Here is an 18,460-nt window from a genome sequence, read left to right on the forward strand (position 1 = left end):
TACAATAGATATTTTCATTTATTTACCCACTTTAACACTTTTGATAAAATACTTGCCCCTCATTTTGCATATAAAGACCTGTATCTTAATCATAAAGCAATGCTTGGTCATTAAAGTATAGCTTGAATACAGTGCCTGACAGTTATAATGGATTGTAGCAAGTAATGAATCGTCAAAAGTTTCATAAACTCATTGTGAATTTAGATTTTTACAGAATAGCTGATTTGGCAAAGTAGTCCAAAATCTTGGTAACCCCTCTTAGACAAAATTGCATCTCAAAGATATGGTTATTGCAGGTTACAGTGAATAGGTTGCTGTTTAGCTGTCAGTGAGCAACTTTAAAAGGCATAAGTCAACTTGATTGAGAACTACTAGAATAAAAGTGATTTCAAAGTAGCTACAGAAAGAAAGAATTAACTTTGTTCTTGGCTTTCTTCCAGTTTTGAGAATTCAGTCCCACTGAATTTTCAGAAGTTTGCAGCTGACATTCCACAAGTTCTTGGCTGTCTCATCATTCCTGCCCTGTGGAGCCACAAATGCTGGGTGGCAGTCACTGTAAAGAAAATCAAACATAAAAATGGAAACATTAAGTTGCAGAGGGATGTCCATACTGTTACCTTGTCAGTCATTGTGAATGTTGGCAACTGGTCCAAAGTCTTGGTAACCATCCTTAAAAGGATAAAATTATTTTTAAACAGTCCCTCCCTCTCCTTCATTTTGCCTCTGGTACATTGTTGAATGTATTGGCGCTGTTTCCAGCTGTTATGAGCTAGCAGGAAATGGCACCATATGAGAAAAGATTAGGTCGACTAGATTTGTATTCCGTAAAGCTCGTGTGGGAGGGCATCTAGCTGAAAGTTACAAAATTCTGACACAGCTGGACAGACTGGATGTGGGAGGGTGTTTCCCCTTGCTGGGGAGTCTACACTGGAGTTACACGATGAGATTTAGAACTGAGATAAGAAGAAATGTCTTCACTCAGAGGGTGATGAATCTGTGGAATTCGCTTTTACAGAGACCTGTAGAAACCTTCAAGGCACAAAAACCATCAGAATTTACGGGGGATAAGCAGGAAAATAATAATGACATACAAGATCAACCATGACATAATCAAAGGCAGAATAGGCTTTAAGAGCCAGATGGCCCTACTCTTTTGTATGGATAGATCTCTCAAGATTCTCATTTTCATGTTCTGACTTCCTTTAGTTTTCTTGATTGTCCCTATCTTCGTTTTAGGGGATAGGTTTAGTAACCAGTTTCCATCATAAGCCCAAGGATTTGCTGGTGCCATAACTACACTTCCTTGCACTCTGCTTGTGCACTTCTCCATTTATTCTCCTGGTTCCTTCCAGACAATGCTGGTGCTTTAGATAAGCCTTTCTTTTCCTTCAACCATGGTTTTACTTCCAATGTAATCCACAAGGCTCTCAACCAGGCAAAATTCCCCTACTTCTGGTCTCACACCATTTCCTCCCACCTAGAACAAGGAGAAGGCTCCTCACCTTCCACCACAGTAGACTTCACGTTCAACAGATCATTCTCAGACATTTCCACTCCCCCCGCCCGCCAAGATCCTAATGGGACAATGTAATTCACTCTTCCATCCCCACCAACACCCATACCCCTTCTTAGGGCAATTTCCCATGCAACTCCCATCTTTTATCTCTTCCTAGGTGAAGCAGCAATTCACTTCTTCCAATTTAGATTACAGTATGTGGTCTCCTCTAGATTAGGGAAATGAATCACAGACTTTGTGATCAGTATTCAACCCACAAAGTTGCAGTTGCTGATCACATTAATTCTTCACCCCACTTGCATTTCTGACCTCATGGTTTTTGGCTTCCTACGCTGTTCCAGAGAAGCACAACATGGACTTGTATCCAACCTTTCTAACATTCAGTTATTTTTCCTCATGATAATTTAGGGTTAATTTACTCCCTTTTATCCATGCATCCCCCAGACATACCTTTTGTTATTCATTAATCGGTACCACCCCCTATCAACTAACACTGCCACTATTAGGATGTCTATCTTGTCCCAGTCTCCACCCCTAGACCTCTTGTTCTCTCTGCTCTGCCACCTGCCCCCAGCCCCCCCCCATTTCTCTGAAACATAATGTTTTTAATCCAATTTTCCCTATTTCTTTTCCTCCGGCTACTGTGCAATCTGCTGAGTATTCCCAGTATTCTGTTTTACTTGAAGCTGTTGCAAACCACTCTGACTTGCACATTAATGTTTATGGATCTGCTATCATTGTGAATCAAACATGGAATGTAAATAAAAGCAGAGATTAGACTACTCCACCCTTTGTGCCTGCTCTGCTATTTAATGGCAGTGCCATTTCCCAACATTAATCCAATTTCTGTTTATTTCCACGAGTATCTAAACATCTATACTATTGCCTAGCATCTTAGCTACTTAACCAATGAAATTATTGGGAACTTTTAATGCAAAATTCTTGAGTTTGGAGTGTGGGAATTTCTCACATCCATTGGAAATATGGAGGAGGAGGAAAGGGACATTATTGTTTATGAGATGAGGTCACGAATCCAAAACCAAAATACTGCATTAAAATGGAAATAGAAATCAAAAATATTGGGAATACTTGGCAGGTTAGCTTGCAGCATTAGAGACAGAAATGGTCAGTGGTTTAGGTGAGTGATCATTAAATCCAGAACAAAAGTTAAGTTGCAGAGAGAAGGGAGGAGAAAACTAAAGGGAAGTTGTGTGATGGGATGGAGACCAGGTTGTGGTGGTGTCACCTGTAAGATGTGGTAAGGATACATCTGCAGGACGTGTAAATAAGAGAGGAGTGAAATACCAGGAGAGAGAAGGGAAGAAAAAAAGTAGTGCTGGAAATATGAGATGCAAGACTGGAATGGCCAATTGTCTAGTATTGTTGGAATTTATTGAAGCATGAAGCTTTCTGTGTACTTGAGCCCTTTTTCCTATAAATAGGTTTCTTAATTAACTTTAAAAAATGCAGTTACAAACCTGAAATATTTGCCAGAAATCTCTTCCAGTTCTTCAGCAACTGCACAGTGTATGCTGGTCTGAGCACCTTCTTTAGGTGTTTTGATGAGGAAGGTGCAAATCTTCCATAACAGAGCCACAACCCAGGAGTGCCTGGTTAGCTCTGTTTTCACGGAGCCTGGATGCAAAGAGTTCACTGTGACTTTGGTGTCTGTATTAAGAAAAGAAATAAAATATCACTCCAGTTTGTAAACCACCATCTCAATCAAACCTGGAGCCTTCACAATGCATGCATCTCAGCTACCCACCACTTTAACTAACTGAATGATTGAGAGCTTAATTATTTTCCTTAAGGGTCCGGGTATCTTGTGAGTAATGCTTGGGAGTCTTGTATATACTTTTACTGGTAGCAGTGTTCTGTGATCAGGAGCTGTATCTCTCTGTTTCTCCTCACCTTAAGCCACAGCACTAATGGCACCAAGCTTCCTGCCACAAGAAAGCTGCTGAGATAATGTGCCAGAGCCTATGTACTGGGATTCTATTGATCAGTATTCCTCAGTTACCCCATTGACATCTGTTAGATCAAAAATACAGTAACATCACATATTGATACTGAAAAGGCCAATTAAACCCTCATTTATTAGCTGTACCTTTGAAATGAACCAAACAACAGATGGGTAATTTCTGCAATGAGTTTAGGTGACATTCCAGAGGAAATATTTGAGGCATACCTTTCAGACGCTTGGCCAATTCGCGGGTGAACAGTATGTTTGCTAGTTTACTCTGGCAGTAGGCCAGAGCCCCTTCATAGCTCTTTTCACTCTGCAGATCCTGAAAATTGATTCGGCCAAAGACGTGAGCAAAGGATGATACATTGATAATGCGAGCAGGTGCTGATCGCTTAATGAGATCGAGAAGCAGGAAGGTCAATAAGAAATGTCCTAAAAGAATACAAAGAATTCAACATCATCATCAATCTTAGACTTTTCCACTTTCTTGGAACATACTGCATTAATATTAGTCACCATATACTTAATTACAAATTCAACATTCTCACTAAGTGAAGCAATACTTGGATCACTACATATCAGTAGTTAAGATCTGGGGTTTTTTTTTATGTCCAATGACTTTAAAAGGACTTGTAGTCAGCAACACCTTATTACTTAATGTCCTGAAGTAGTTCACAACAATAAGTTTCATTATCAGTGTAATCATTATCATCTTCAAGGCAAATGTAACTCACTTGTGCATGGTATGGGCTGAAGAGCCAATGGGATAAATGATGCTAATCTGTTTTCCTTTTTGGTGGTTACCAAGAGAGAAACGTTAGCCTTTTCTCCTGTGAACACTGGCAGGTGATTTGTGCGCCATGAAAGGGGCTTCTTTTCGCAGCTCATTCAAAAGACTTCATATTCAAGAGTGGAGCGTGTCCCTGAGGCACCAGGCTGGATTAAGCAGGTGAAATCTGACTGTTGACTTCAATGGAAAAGAAGATTGGAATGGGTAGCAACACACAAAATGCTGGAGGAACTTAGCAAGTCAGGCAGCACCTATGGAGGGAAATGGACAGTCGATGTTTTGGGTTGAGACCCTTCATCAGGACTAGAAAGAAGAAGGGGAGATAGCCAGAATAAAAAGGTGGCGGGAGGAGGTGGAGCAAGAGCTGGCAGGTGATCCACGGCCTCCCCTACTACCACGTTGAGGCCAGGCGCAGGTTGGAGGAACAACACCTCATATTCTGCCTTGGTAGTCTCCAGCCTGATGGGCTCAACATCAATTTCTCTAACTTCTAGCAACTTCACCCCTTCTTTTTCTTCCCCACCCACCCCCCCAATCCTTCATCTTTCCTTATTTGTATGATCCCTTCCCCTGCCTTGATAACCTGCACATCTCCTCCCCTCCCCCCATCCTTTATTCCATGGTCCACTGCCCTCTCCTACCGGATTCCTCCTCCTTTAGTTCTTTGCCTCTTCTACCTATCACAGCTCCCCCACCCACCTACCTTCCCCCTTTCACCTGGACTCGCCTATCACCTGAACTCACCTATCCCCTGCCTAAGTGTGCTCCTTCCACCTTCTTATTCTGGCTTCTGCCCGCTTCCTTTCCAGTCCTGATGAAGGGTCTCGCCCTGAAACATCGACAGTTTATTTCCCTCCAAGGATGCTGCCTGACCTGCTGAGTTCCTCCAGCACTTTTTGTGTATTGCTCCAGATTTCAGCATCTGCAGAATATTGGTATTGGTATATTATTGTCACTTGTACTGAGGTACAGTGAAAAACTTGTCTTGCACACCGATCATACAGGTCAATTCATTACACAGTGCATGTACATTGAGTTAGTACAGGTAGAGACAATAACAGTATAGAGTAAAGTGTCACAGCTACAGAGAAAGTGCAGTGCAATAAGGTGCAAGGTCACAACAAGGTAGATCGTGAGGTCAAAGTCTCATTGTATAAGGGAACCGTTCAATAGTCTTATCACAGTGGGGTAGAAGCTGTCCTTAAGTCTGGTGGTACGTGCCCTCAGGCTCCTGTATCTTCTACCTGATGAAGAGTAGAGAAGAGAGAATGTCCCGGGTGGGTGGCATCTTTGATTATGTGTTTCGAAGTGCTAGGTGATTCCAGGTGAGAAGGGGGATGATAGGCAGATGGGGAAGGGGGAGAGTGGGAATGACGTAAGAAGCTGGGAGGTGATAGATGGAAGTAATAAAGGGCTGAAGAAGATGGAATCTGATAGGAGGACAGTGGACCATAGAATATAGGGAAGGTGAGGAGGGGAACCGGAGGAAGGAATGTATGGGTGATGGGCAGATCAAAACAGCAGGGGAGGGGAAATAGAAGGGTTGAAATGGGTAGGAGAACAATTTGCATTCATGCTGGACTTGCATTTCACCCTTGAGTGTTTGGGTCTTGTTGCTGAATTGCAGTTAAGATTATTTCAAGAATCATTTTGTAATTCAGGAAAATCTTGGAATTCATGAAAGGTGTCAGGACATCTCAAGTACTTGGGTTTTATGAAATCAGACTTTTAAATCTATTCTATTCCATGTATGATTTTGGTTTTATTAACTACAAGTTTTGTAATGGATCAAATGGCAATGTAAAAGGGAGAATTTTCCTATATATTTTGGTTAAATAGAACTTTGAACTTAATGAATGTGAGGAAGAGTTCAGGTACGGTAAATTTATAAATAAGAAAGGAAAAGTTAAATCCGTATAGTACAGTAGTAATTTGAATAAAATCAAACAATTATTATCAGGATGGGTCCAAGAGCTTAGTGACATTAAAGGCAAAAAAAAAGGTAAAATAAGTCAAATAAGGTGCAAGGTCACAATAAGGTAGATCGTGAGGTCAGAGTCCATCTCATAGTATAAGGGAACCGTTCAGTACTCTTATCACAGTGGGGTAGAAGCTGTCCTTAAGTCTGGTGGTATGTGCCCTCAGGCTCCTGTATCTTCTACCCAATGGAAGAGGAGAGAAGAGAGAATGACCCGGGTGGGTGGGGCCTTTTGAGGTAGTACAAGGTAAAACAATAACAGAATCCAGAATAAATCGTCACAACTACAGAGAAAGTGCAGTGCAGGTAGACAATAAGGTGAAAGGTCACAATGAGATAGATTGTGAGGTCAAGAGACCCAATCGTAATAGGGAACCATTCAATAGTCCTTTAACAGTGGGATAGAAGCGGTCCTTGAGCCTGGTGGTATGTGCTTTCAGGCTTTTATTTCTTCTGCCTGGCGGGAGAGGGGAGAAGAGAGGATGTCCAGGGTGGGTGGGGTCTTTGATTATGCTGGCTGATTTACCGAGGCTTGTTTTTGTGATGTACTGAGCTGTGTCCACAACTCTCAGCAGTTTCTTATGGTCACAGGCAGAGCAGTTGCCATACCAAGCCGTGATGCATCCAAATTGGATGCTTTCTAAGGTGCATCGAAAAAAATTGGAGAGGATCGATGGGGACATGCCAAATTTATTTAGCCTCCTGAGGAAGCAGAGGTGCTGGTGAGCTTTCTTGGTCATGGCATCTACATGGTTAGACTAGGACAGGCTACTGGTGATGTTTACTCCTAGGAACCTAAAGCTCTCAACCTCAGCAACGTTGATGTCGACAGGAGCATGTGCACCACCCCCCTTCCTGAAGTCAATGACCAGTTCTTTTGTTTTGCTGACATTGAGGGAAAGGTTGTCGTCACAACACCATGTCACTAAGCTCTCCATCTCCTTCCTGAACTCCGACTCATCATTATTTGAGATATGGCCTATGACGGTGGCATCATCTGCAAACCAGTGGATGGAGTTAGAGCAGAATATGGCCACGCAGTCATGAGTTTATAGGGAATTGAGTAGAGGGCTGAGGATGCAGCCTTGTGGGGCACCAGCATTGAGAATAATCATGGTAGAGGTGTTGCTGCCTATCTTTACTGATTGCGGCCTATTGGTCAGGAAGTCAAGGATCCAGTTGCAAAGGGAGGTGTTGAGTCCCAGGTCTCAGAGTTTGGTGATGAGTTTGCTTGGAATTATAGTATTGAAGGTGGAGCTGTAGTCAATAAACAATAGTCTAACATAGGTGTCTTTACCGTCCAGATGCTCCAGAGATGAGTATAGGGCCAGGGAGACGACATCCACCTATTTCGGCGGATGTCATATAGCCATTACTGATATGCGCTGGGAAGATAACCAAAGTCAGGAAAGAAATATTCCAGACTACTTGAATGTTTGAAAAGATGGACTAAATGGAAAAGCAATTGGGGTATTATTAATAATAACATAATTGAAATAATATGCGCTGGGAAGATAACCAAAGTCAGGAAAGAAATATTCCAGACTACTTGAATGTTTGAAAAGATGGACTAAATGGAAAAGCAATTGGGGTATTATTAATAATAACATAATAATAACAGAAATGATCTCAACCCTGAAAAATAGATGGTAAAATCAGTAAAATTGGAGTTAAAGCGATGTATTGTCAAGAACTTTTTGTAGCTCCTGTAACAGCAACCATGGTGTTAAAGGAAGAATATGCCAGCAAAACCTGTTTTTTCCCCACCATCTCCTTAGGTCTATTATAGTTGTTAAACTCTTAACCCCTCCTGATATAATTCTGCTCTACACTGTTGACTTTTTCTCTTCAAATTTATAAATTTAAACCTACCCAACTACTTTCCCCTTATTGGTTTAAAGGTCCACTTACTAGCTATTCAATTCATTAGGACAATGGTCACTATTCAGTTTAAATGAAGGAAATCCCTCAATGCCAGTGCCCGTGAATCACATGGTGATGTGAGAGATTATTAGCTTCCTAAAATAGGAGAGGGTGAGAGTAGGACCAAGTCTAATCAGTGGGAAAGGGTTCAGTTGGACTCTGCTCTAATGTCTGTCTTGCAGTTAAATAACTTACTTCTGCTGATTCCCTTGAGGCTCGGCAAGAAATTAATCTCTTCCAAATAGAAAAAAAGTCAACGAAAAAGCAAATTCAAGAACTCCACTTGATGCATTTCATTAGTACTTTTACATCCTCTGAATTAATTACTTTTGAACTGTTGTGATATAGGTGAATCCATCAGCCAGTTGCCCATAGCAAGATTACACAGACATATTAGATGTTCTATAAATGCAACTTGTGAGCAACTTACCAAGGTGGTTTACACCAAAGTGCATCTCAAAACCATCACTTGTCTTCATGTAGGGGCACATCATCACTCCGGCATTGTTGATTAAGATGTTGATCACCTTTTCCTCTGTCATTAAATAGAATTGGGCAATAGAAAGTAAGTCACAAAATGGAAACATGCTAATTGGTTTTGTCCTTCTGATAATGCTGTAGTGTTATAAGGGTAGCATACTTTACTAGCGAGGTTTCTATTTAGCACTTTCACCCAGTTTTAAACTAAGTCTTGCTTCTGTGAACTTTAGAATAAGAAGTCATCTCCCTGACACATGAAAAATTCTTTGCAAACTTGCTGAGAGGCTATTTCATCTGACTGGACTGCTGGAAGAAAACGTTATGGGCTCAGGATTTAATTTTGATATTTAACAATGACAATCTTTTAATTCAATGAGCAACATCCAAAATGAAAAAAAATTTCTTCCAAAGAGGATGCAAATCTTTGGGATGCTCCAATCCATGGGGCTCTGGATGATTTTTTGGACAGCAAGGAAGTTGCAGTCACAAGAAATTCTGCAGATGCTGGAACCTGGAGCAATACACAAAGAGTGCTGGAGGAACTCAGCAGGTCAGGCAGCATCCGTGGAGGGAAATAAACAGTCAATGTTTTGGGCAGAGAGCCTTCATCAGGACTGGAAGAGGGCAGAAGCCAGAATAAGAAGGTGGGGGGAGGAGGAGGAGCACATGCAGGCAGGGGATAGGTGAGTTCAGGTGATAGGTGAGAGGGGGAGGGTAGGTGGGTGGGGGAGGGAAAGATTTAATAAGCTGAGAGGTGATAGGTTACAGACTATGGAGACCGAATAGGAAAGTGGAATTGGCACAGAGATTCATCTTGGAGACTAGAAAGGGGAAAGACAAGGTCAATGTGCACAAAGCAAATAAGTGAGCATGGGTGGCTCTCTTGTGCCTGGATATTCAGAGCCAACATGTCCAGTCTGTTACCAGCCTGTGTGTCCAGTGAGGGTTAACACTGGCAATAAAGACATGAAAAGTTACACCTCACATGCATGCTGCATGCTTTAATGACTGCTATCTCTAACTTAAGGCTACATATCATGACAGTGGGGAAAATTGGTTAACTTCCAGTCAATCAAGCTTATTGACTTTAAAAGCAGCAGGAGATCATGTGCTTTGGGACTGTAGTGAGAAATTCCAGCTTGAATGTCTAATGGTTTACTTGTTTAGTAGAAGATTAGAACTCTAAAAAGGCTGCAAATGAACTGAGAGAAAACAGTTCCATTTCTGGCTAGCACTCACACAGTAGCCTGAATAGTCTCCTTTTATGCCATAACTTTCCATGATTCTACAATAGATATTTGAACAAAATATAGTACAATTAAATTTAGGTGTGTCTGTCCCCTTGAGCTGAATCGATCAGCCTTCTGTATGTGATGCTTTGCAATACCAGCAGGTGGCGTCTGAGAGCAGCCAGTGGAATATATATCAAAAGTAAATAATGTAACAAATTGACTGCAATAAAATGGGTCATTCAGCTAAACTTTCCAACTCCTCATCTAACACCATCAGTATATTTCTTTTATTCCTCTCTTCTTTATCCCCATAAATACCATGCTATTTGCCTTAACAGCTTGTTGGCTAAAGTAGTTTTTTCTAAGATCCCTATTGGACTTATTAGTAACCATTTTCTGTCCCCAGTTCCGGTCTTGACTACAAGCAGAAACTTTGCATGTGCCCTATTACACCCTTAAACCCTAATGAACTCTACCGGGTCATTCTTCATTCTTCTCCTTTCTACAGAGCAGAGCCCAGCTTGTTCAGTCTCTCCTAATAGGTTTAATCTCACTTTTAGCATAGTTCTTGTTCATCTTTTTCACACCACATCCTGTGCCTCTAATCTTTTGTTATAAGTTGACCAGAACCTTATTCAAAGTTACTTCATTGGCTTCTATGGGATGCAATCTATCAGGACCTCCAAGGTCTTATCCATTTATGTTTGCTTGGTTTATCAATTAATTCCCTACTTTCTGTATTAATGGATTTAATTTTTTTTAAATTTTTTTTATGGTTCGTCCACCTTGTTAGTCTTAATGGTAAATATCCAAGTGCAGTAACTGTTCAATATTATTGCCACTTTTCTGCATCAACTGGTACTTCATCTCAGTGGACCAATCCCCATCCTGAGTAATATGGTTATAAAATACAGTTACATTTTACATTCCTTGATAAGTTTAAGTAATCAAAACTGTTAATTATTAAATAAATGAAAATATTGCTTGGAGGGTTGAATTACCTTTAATGATATTTTCAGCAAACTGGTATATGGACCTGGTGTTGCCTAAATCCAGTTCTCGAACAATGACTTGTTTATTTCCAGTGTCTTCACGAATCTCTTGGGCTGCAGCTTCTGCCTTGGTCAAATCTCTGCAGGCTATGATTACTCGAGCACCTGCGAGAAGAGTCAGTACTTCTGGTTTTAATTATCTTTATTGTTAACATACACACATATGCATTTATTTAATATTGACATATTTAAATTTCTGCACTTCAGTAAGACTTTACTTGAAGTCCAACCAATCTTTTAACAACTTCATGCCCTGGAAGATGGTTTCCAATGGAAGTGAACAACTTTCTGGTAAATCAACCAAACAATCAAGTACATAAACTTCACTGCCTGAATTATCCCTTTCACAAACATAACTTCATATTTCACTAGAGCTTTGCATATTCTTTCACAACATATGAACATTATAAAGCACTTTACAACCAAAGATATATTCTACTTATGTAGCCGATGTAGTAATATGTGTTTCATTGAAATGAGGTGTTTTCTGGGGTGATCTTGCACACAGCAACCTACAACAAGTAGCAATGAAACAAATGACCAGCTAATCTTTTATTTTCAGTATTATTTGTTCAGAAAAGTTTGTAACCATAACTTCAAATGATGCATGGGATATTTTTACATTCACATTAAAGAAGGATAACTATTCTAGCCTTTAGTGTGATACAAGATCATGTTCCAATATGCCTATGTCCAAGGTAAGCCTTTGGTTTAACCTCAAATGATTAAAGTCATTGTTTTCTATAAACTTTTGGTTGACATGTGGATTTAAGCTGTGGATAGAACTAAGTCTGTGATTCATTGCCTGTTTGACTTTGTCCATGCATAGTGAAATGAGAAGGCCAAGTTAGGACATGGTACAGTGCCCAAAATGACAAACAAATACTGTCTGGTGTCCTTTCGGGAATTATCTCACTTCTTAATCACAAAAATACCTTTCTGGCTATAAAGAATCTTCAAGGTTACAAAGAGGTTATGCATGACTGGGGCCCACTATCCTCTTGAGTCCTTCACAATGCGTGGAGAGGGGGAGAGAGAGAGGGCAGGGATAAGAACAAAATTTGTGATGATAAGCCCCTGTGATATAATATTTGGTACTTATGATTATCATTCTGTATTGATATTTTCCTGCTTAGAGACATTGTGTGCGTAAGGATTTGGCTGAATGTTAAAATGGTTTAATTTGAAACCATATTTGGAATTCATTTGAAACGGATCATTGCTTGATAATAACTCACCTCTCTGTGCCAGATCCCTGGCAGTTTCCTTTCCAATGCCAGTGTTAGCCCCTGTAATCACCACAGTTTTCCCATTTAGTCTTGCGTTAGATGTACACACTCCACCAGCAGCACACCTCCTGAGGAGTGTCAAAAACAAAGCATTAATGAGATCTTTATAAGAAGTCACAATGCAAGCTTGAGGAACAACATCTCATCTCCCCCGAAGCAGGCTGAAGCCTTCCAGATTCAATACTGAATTCTCCAACTTTATATAACTTGCTCTTTCTTTCTGCCTATATCAGAACTGACCATTTCTACCAGTAGTCCATCTGTGAATTTGGCTCAGTTTTTCTGTCTCCATTAATATAGCCTGGTCTGATGGGCACTAAAAGGAAGCTTAATCCATGCAATCTCATTTGGTCTCACCATATCAGATAGTCCCTTCGTTCTACCCATCCCTTCCCCACCTTCTCTGCTACTGACTTGTTTTCTCTCTTTCCCGATTCCAATGAAGGGTCTCCACCTGAAAAGTTAACTGTTTCTCTTTCCACCTGCTGCCTAACCCACTGAGTGTTTACAGCAATTTCTGTTTTTATTTCAGATTTCCAACATTTGCATTTTCAAACACAAAACATTTTTTTCTTTTCTTGGATGCACCTACTGAAAACGAATATCAATTTAGTATTGTTTTATATACCTGATCCAAATACATTCAATTGTTTTTCATGAATTCAGACTTTCAATAATGTGTGTGTGTGTGTGTGTGTGTGTGTGTGTGTGTGTGTGTGTGTGTGTGTGTGTGTGTGACAAGCCTTTTTTGACTTTCTTCTAGTAAATTTTCTGTCACCAACTACTGTAAGTTAAAGTAATGGCTACTTAGGAATTTTGATTTGTACCTTATCACAAATATTGCTCGCGTTCTTTCCATAACTGAAAACACAATTGTTTTCTTGCTTTTCCAGTGCTGATGAAGGGGCTTTCACTTGAAACATTAACCCTGGTTCTCTTCCCACAGATGGTCTCAGAGTTCTTCCAGCATTTTTTTTCTCCTTTTGGTTTAGATTTCCAGTATGTTTTTTTAAAATCTCTCCAATTTGATATAATGAACTTGTTTTTGTATTTTTCTCTTATTGATAAAGTTACTCACTTTTTTTTTTAAAAACAAAAACAGCTTTCTCAACTTCTCCTGCCACCTTGAAGGGAGGGCTGGAAGAAGATTAGGAGAGGGGAAGGTGGGTGTGGAGGGGAAACTACCTGCCAGAGGGGAGGGTTATCTAAAATTGAAAACTCAATGTTCATACCGTTGGGTTGTGGACTACCCAAACGGAATACGAGATGTTCCTCTAGTTTGTGTTGTGAAGCAGCGGACAATCTGTTGGAGGAACTCAGAGGGTCAAGCAGTATCTGCGGGAGGAGAGGAATTGCATCTCCACTGGCTGCATTACTCCATCAATCCTCTATAACCACACTCGAAAAAGTTTGTCAAATTTGTGCTGAATTTTTGTCCCATGACAATTTCATTGCAACTTAATTTTCTCCCAGATTAATGCTGAATCATAGAACGGTTACAGCACAAAGAAAGCCATTCACCGTTAACCCCATGCTGGCTCACTATCCATTCAATCCCATTCCTGAGCTCCTTTGCTGTAACCTGTCAATTTGTTTTATTTGAGTATTTAACCTACAAAGCGATGATTAAATTATTCTCAACACCTTTCCACACTATGTGTAAAAGTTTTTTTTCCCCCCCCTTGGTTCTTTTGCCAATCAATTTAAATCTATGTCCTCTACTTCCCATCTGCCAATGGGAACAGTTTCTTGTTTCCTACTTGTCTACTCCCTTCATGATGTTGAACACTACAATCCAATCACCTTTCAACTTCCTCTGCTTTAAGAACAATTTATCTAATTGCTTCACATTAAGTCATTCATTGATAGAACTATTCAACAAATTCTTTTCTGTACCCTTTCTAGTGTGATCATATCCATCTTGTAGTGCAATGACCAGAATGGGGCAGAAAACCATAATTGCAAATGAACCAATGTCATGGAAAGGTTCAATATTCTCAACTAGCTTTTGTAATCTTATAAGTAAAGCCCAGGATCTTGTTTTTATTTTTAAAACTTGCTCTGCCACCTACAAAGATTTGTTCACACAGTGACCCAGGTCTCACTGTTGCTGCACACCTTTTGGAATTGTACTCACTATACCGCTATTGCTCATTCTTCCCTTCAAAATACATCATTTCTGCATTAAGTTTCACCTGCCCTGTGTCTGCCCCATTCCACTAGCCTGACTATATTCTCCTGAAGCCCACTGCTTCCCTCTTCACTGTTTACCATGTTTCCAACCTCGGAGTCCCCAGTAAGTGTTGAAACACTCCCAAGTTCAAGTCATTAATCACAAAAACCAGTGGCCCTATCACTGACCATTAACAAACTGCCTACTGTCCTTCAACCTGATAAGCACCTATTCATCACAACAACTTTTCTCTCCCCAAACTAATCTTGTATTCATGCCACTGCTACTCATTTTTATGCTGCAGGTAACACTCTCAAATCCATTTTAGAAGTCCACACACAATATCACCCATGCTAGTCATGCCAACTCTCCCTGTCACTTCATCAAAAAAAACAATGGCAGTGGGCACAGTGTATCTATGAGCATGGATAGTATATAAACTGTGTTTGAGTTCTTATGTGATCTTTCTGGACAGCAGGATCATGTTGTGTGGAGACACAAAAAACAGCAGATGCTGGAGCCTGCAGCAAAAAAGTCCAGATGCAGGGTCTTGACCCAAAATGTTAACTTGTCCCTTTCCCTCCACAGATGCTGCCTGACCCGCTGAGTTCCTCCAGCAATTTGCTTTTTTGGTCCAGAATCATGCTGTGTACCTGTTTTGTAAAATCGTTATAATGTCACATTCAGTCTGTAGCATTAGGGTTAGGGTAAGATAATAAATAGAAGTTATTTATAATATAAAAACAAGAAATGCTGGAAACACTCAGCAGGTCAGGCCACATCTGTGGGAAGAGAAACAAAGTTAACTCTTCAGGTTGAAGACCCTTTATTTTTATTTTAGATATGCAGTATTTTTGATTTTCATTTAGCTTCACGTCTTTTGATTCTTTCTGGATTCACTTTCTCAATTGCTTTTTAAAAATCCAGATTCACAATGTCAATGATATTGTCCAGGGTAGAATAAGGGGAAGCTGTATAAACTTTAAAGAAAAAATTTTAAAAAGGATCAATAACAGAACTGGAAGGGTGTTGTCCCAAAGTCTTTAAAGATGACAAAAAAAATTCAGGAGGCTGGTTAAAAAAGGCATACTGGCTCCTTGGCTGCATAAATAGTTTCACATAAACAAGGAATTCGTACTGAAAATTATGAAACGCTGATTAGTGCCAATTGGAACAATTTTTTTTAGAAAATTAGAATTTATAATTTTTGCTCAATAGACAGATAGAAGCATGTTTAATAATAATCTTCAAAAGAGAATTAGATAAATACATGATAAACTATAGGGAAAGAATAGGAGAGCAGCATTTACTAAATAGGTATATCAATTGTAGAATGAGATGAATGGCTTACGCACATTCAACCATTCTGTAAAATTGTCCCACTATCCTGCTCATGTTCCAGCCTCAACCAAATATAGAACCACCAAAAGAAAGTGTGATTTGTCTGTCCACATACTAAAAATTTAAATGACAACAACATCTATTCTAGCTAAGAGATGATAATTAGGAGTTTAGAAGAACTGGAGGGGACGTCACTGAAATTTACAAAATCCTGAATGGGACCAGACAGATTAAATGCAGGAAAGATGTTCCCGTTACTCCAAAACCAGGGGTCACAGCCTAAGGATATGATGAGGAAAAATTTCTTCACCCCAAAAGAGTGGTGACCCTGTGGGATTTTCTAGTACTAATACCTAAACAGATCAAGGGATATGGGGAGAAAGCAGGAGTAGGGTACTGGATTTGGGATGATCAGCCACGATAATATTGAGTGGCAAAGCAGGATCAAAAAGCTGAATGGCCTACTCCTGCTGCTAACTTCATACAATCCCCCATAAGTCAATCTAGCCCGCATCAGCAAAATCAAAATTATAGACCAATTCATCACTTGGATGTGAGACAGTGAAGGATGGACTTTGCTACTCAGGAACAGCTTGCATTTCTGCAGCACCTTTAAAATAATAAAATGTAGACAGGTTCTAACCTAGGGCTGGTAAAATCTGATACAATGGCACATCAGGAGATATTACAGCAGTTGTTCAAAAGGTTACTCATTTAAGTTTTAAGAAAATGGTGTAAATACTCTGCAAGACAGGCAGCAGCTGCTGAGACAGAAACAGTGTTAACATTTCAGGTTGAGGACCTTTCAGGTGAAACTTTTACTTTGTTTTTGCTTCTACAAGTGCTGCCTAAATGGCTCAATATTTCCAGCATTTTCTCTCCTTAAGCTTAATGGTTTTTATTTTGGATTTCCAGCATCTGCAGCTTTTCTTTTGATTTTAGGTTTTAAGGAGTATCTTTAAAGGATGAGAGGAAGGAAAGCTTAGCAATATGAAGTCCAGAGATTGGAATGCAGGCAGACGAATCCATGGCTACTGATGAAGCAGTTATAATCATGAGAACACAGAAGCCAGAATGGTAGGAGTTCAGATGTCAGTGGATCATAGCACTCCATGGGTGGAAATATAGAGGGGTGAGGCGACTAAAGGACTGAAAAAGCAAGGTGCGAATTCTTAAATTGTGGCATTATTAAACCATCTGGATCTTGGTGATAACCACTGACCAGAAGCTCAAATGGATGTGGCATCAAGGGCAGTTCAGAGGCTGGGTATGCTGCAATGGGAGACACACCTCCTGGCTCTCCACAGCTTTTCCACCAGCTATTAGGCAGATTTATGATGGAATATCTTTCACTTACCTGGATGAGTGCCACTCCAACAACATTCAAGAAACCTAACCTTATCCAGAACAAAACAAAACCAGAAGATGCTGGAGATATATAGCAGGTCTGATGAAAGGTCACCAGCTGTTTCCACTCCATAAGCACTGCCTAACCTGCTGATCAACTCCAGCATTTTCTGTTTTTATTTCAGACTTACAGCATTTCATAACATTTATCTGCATGCACACTAAAATACACTGCAAACTATTTTATTCTGAAAACCAGATAAGATTGTAAATACATTACAACTACCAATCAAAAGCTCTGAGCTTTGTAGAAATGTGCATTATGTCCCCAATCTTTCAAAATTGACATGAAAAATAATTGGAAAAAGTCCATTGAAGCTTTCGGTTGCAAGCAGATGGTTTCAAACATAAAGGACTTATGTCAATGTAACGTCATTCACACCCTCTGGCGATCCAGAGCGCCAGACACACAAAAATAATGGGGAATATATACGCACGGCAGAGAATAACACATCAGCCGAAACGCCAAGTAGCCAATCAAAATTAAGGGAGAGAGGTCCCGCCCATGATCTGATCAGATGATCCGAAATTAATCGCTTTGAACAGTATCATAAACGTCTTTGCAATACTCTCTGCTGACAAAAGGGCAATTATTCCACCACCTCTTTTAAAACGTGGATTAATTAGGGTGCAGAGTGAAGTTCTTGGTGATGATTTGTCGCAGTTACTTCACTGCGTCAAACTGTTACTTAAGAGGGAGAAAAGTGATTCGAGGGAAACGCATAGCTAAATATTACTTTAATATACTGAATAAAAAGCAAGAGTATTCAAAGTTTGAATTGAAGAATTATGCAAATCGTAGCAACCCTGCTTTCTATTCAATAAACAGCATGGACCAAGGCACATTGTAAAATTATTATACATCAATATAATTTAAACCAGCGACTTCCAAAACAGCTTTACACTGTGATACGTTTAAATATAGTTCGAAAAACACGATCATTCATATTGTCATGGTTGTAGATTTGCTTCTCCAAAACTTATTTTGAAATACTGCAGATCCCAGAAAGGTAAAAAAACAGCAAATACCTGACATATTGACACCCCAGCAATGCTTGAAAATATCACAAGGGATAAACACGAACCTGATATATGGAGCAAATGCTGCTAGAAGAAGAGCAGCAATTGCACAGATCCCGACGAGGCTGAAGAGGCCTAACATCCTTCGACTGCAACACCACAGACACAAGGAAACCAATCGCACGCCGCTCGGTTTTAAACCCAGGGACAGGAGGCACTGGAACTACAACACCCAGAAACGCCGCGAACGCCAGTCCCAACTGTTGATCACAAAACGCCGGAGGAACTCAGCC

At 40.1% G+C, this 18,460-nt stretch overlaps 1 protein-coding gene across 1 annotated transcript; it reads right to left on the reverse strand.

The window, feature by feature from the left end:
- On the reverse strand, positions 1-18,458 carry rdh12 (retinol dehydrogenase 12). The gene is made up of 7 exons (XM_052010245.1): positions 18,233-18,458; positions 12,176-12,294; positions 10,887-11,042; positions 8,604-8,708; positions 3,705-3,914; positions 2,995-3,184; positions 1-553 (listed from the first exon to the last, which is right to left on the reverse strand). Exons 1-7 carry the CDS (start codon positions 18,307-18,309, stop codon positions 451-453), a joined length of 960 nt encoding a protein of 319 aa, XP_051866205.1. The 5' UTR covers positions 18,310-18,458; the 3' UTR covers positions 1-450.
- Between the last annotated feature and the right edge of the window lie 2 nt (positions 18,459-18,460).

The sequence above is a fragment of the Pristis pectinata genome, chromosome 1 (assembly GCF_009764475.1).
Source record: "Pristis pectinata isolate sPriPec2 chromosome 1, sPriPec2.1.pri, whole genome shotgun sequence".
NCBI classification, from domain to species: Eukaryota; Metazoa; Chordata; class Chondrichthyes; order Rhinopristiformes; family Pristidae; genus Pristis; species Pristis pectinata.

Coding starts and splice junctions, on each gene's coding strand:
- rdh12 (XM_052010245.1), bottom strand. CDS start 18,309: ATGTTAGGCCTCTTCAGCCTCGTCGGGATCTGTGCAATTGCTGCTCTT. Junction 8,709..10,886: donor TGCTGAAAATATCATTAAAG/GTAATTCAACCC, acceptor ATTTAATGACAG/AGGAAAAGGTGATCAACATC. Junction 554..2,994: donor ATTTCTGGCAAATATTTCAG/GTTTGTAACTGC, acceptor TTTTCTTTACAG/TGACTGCCACCCAGCATTTG.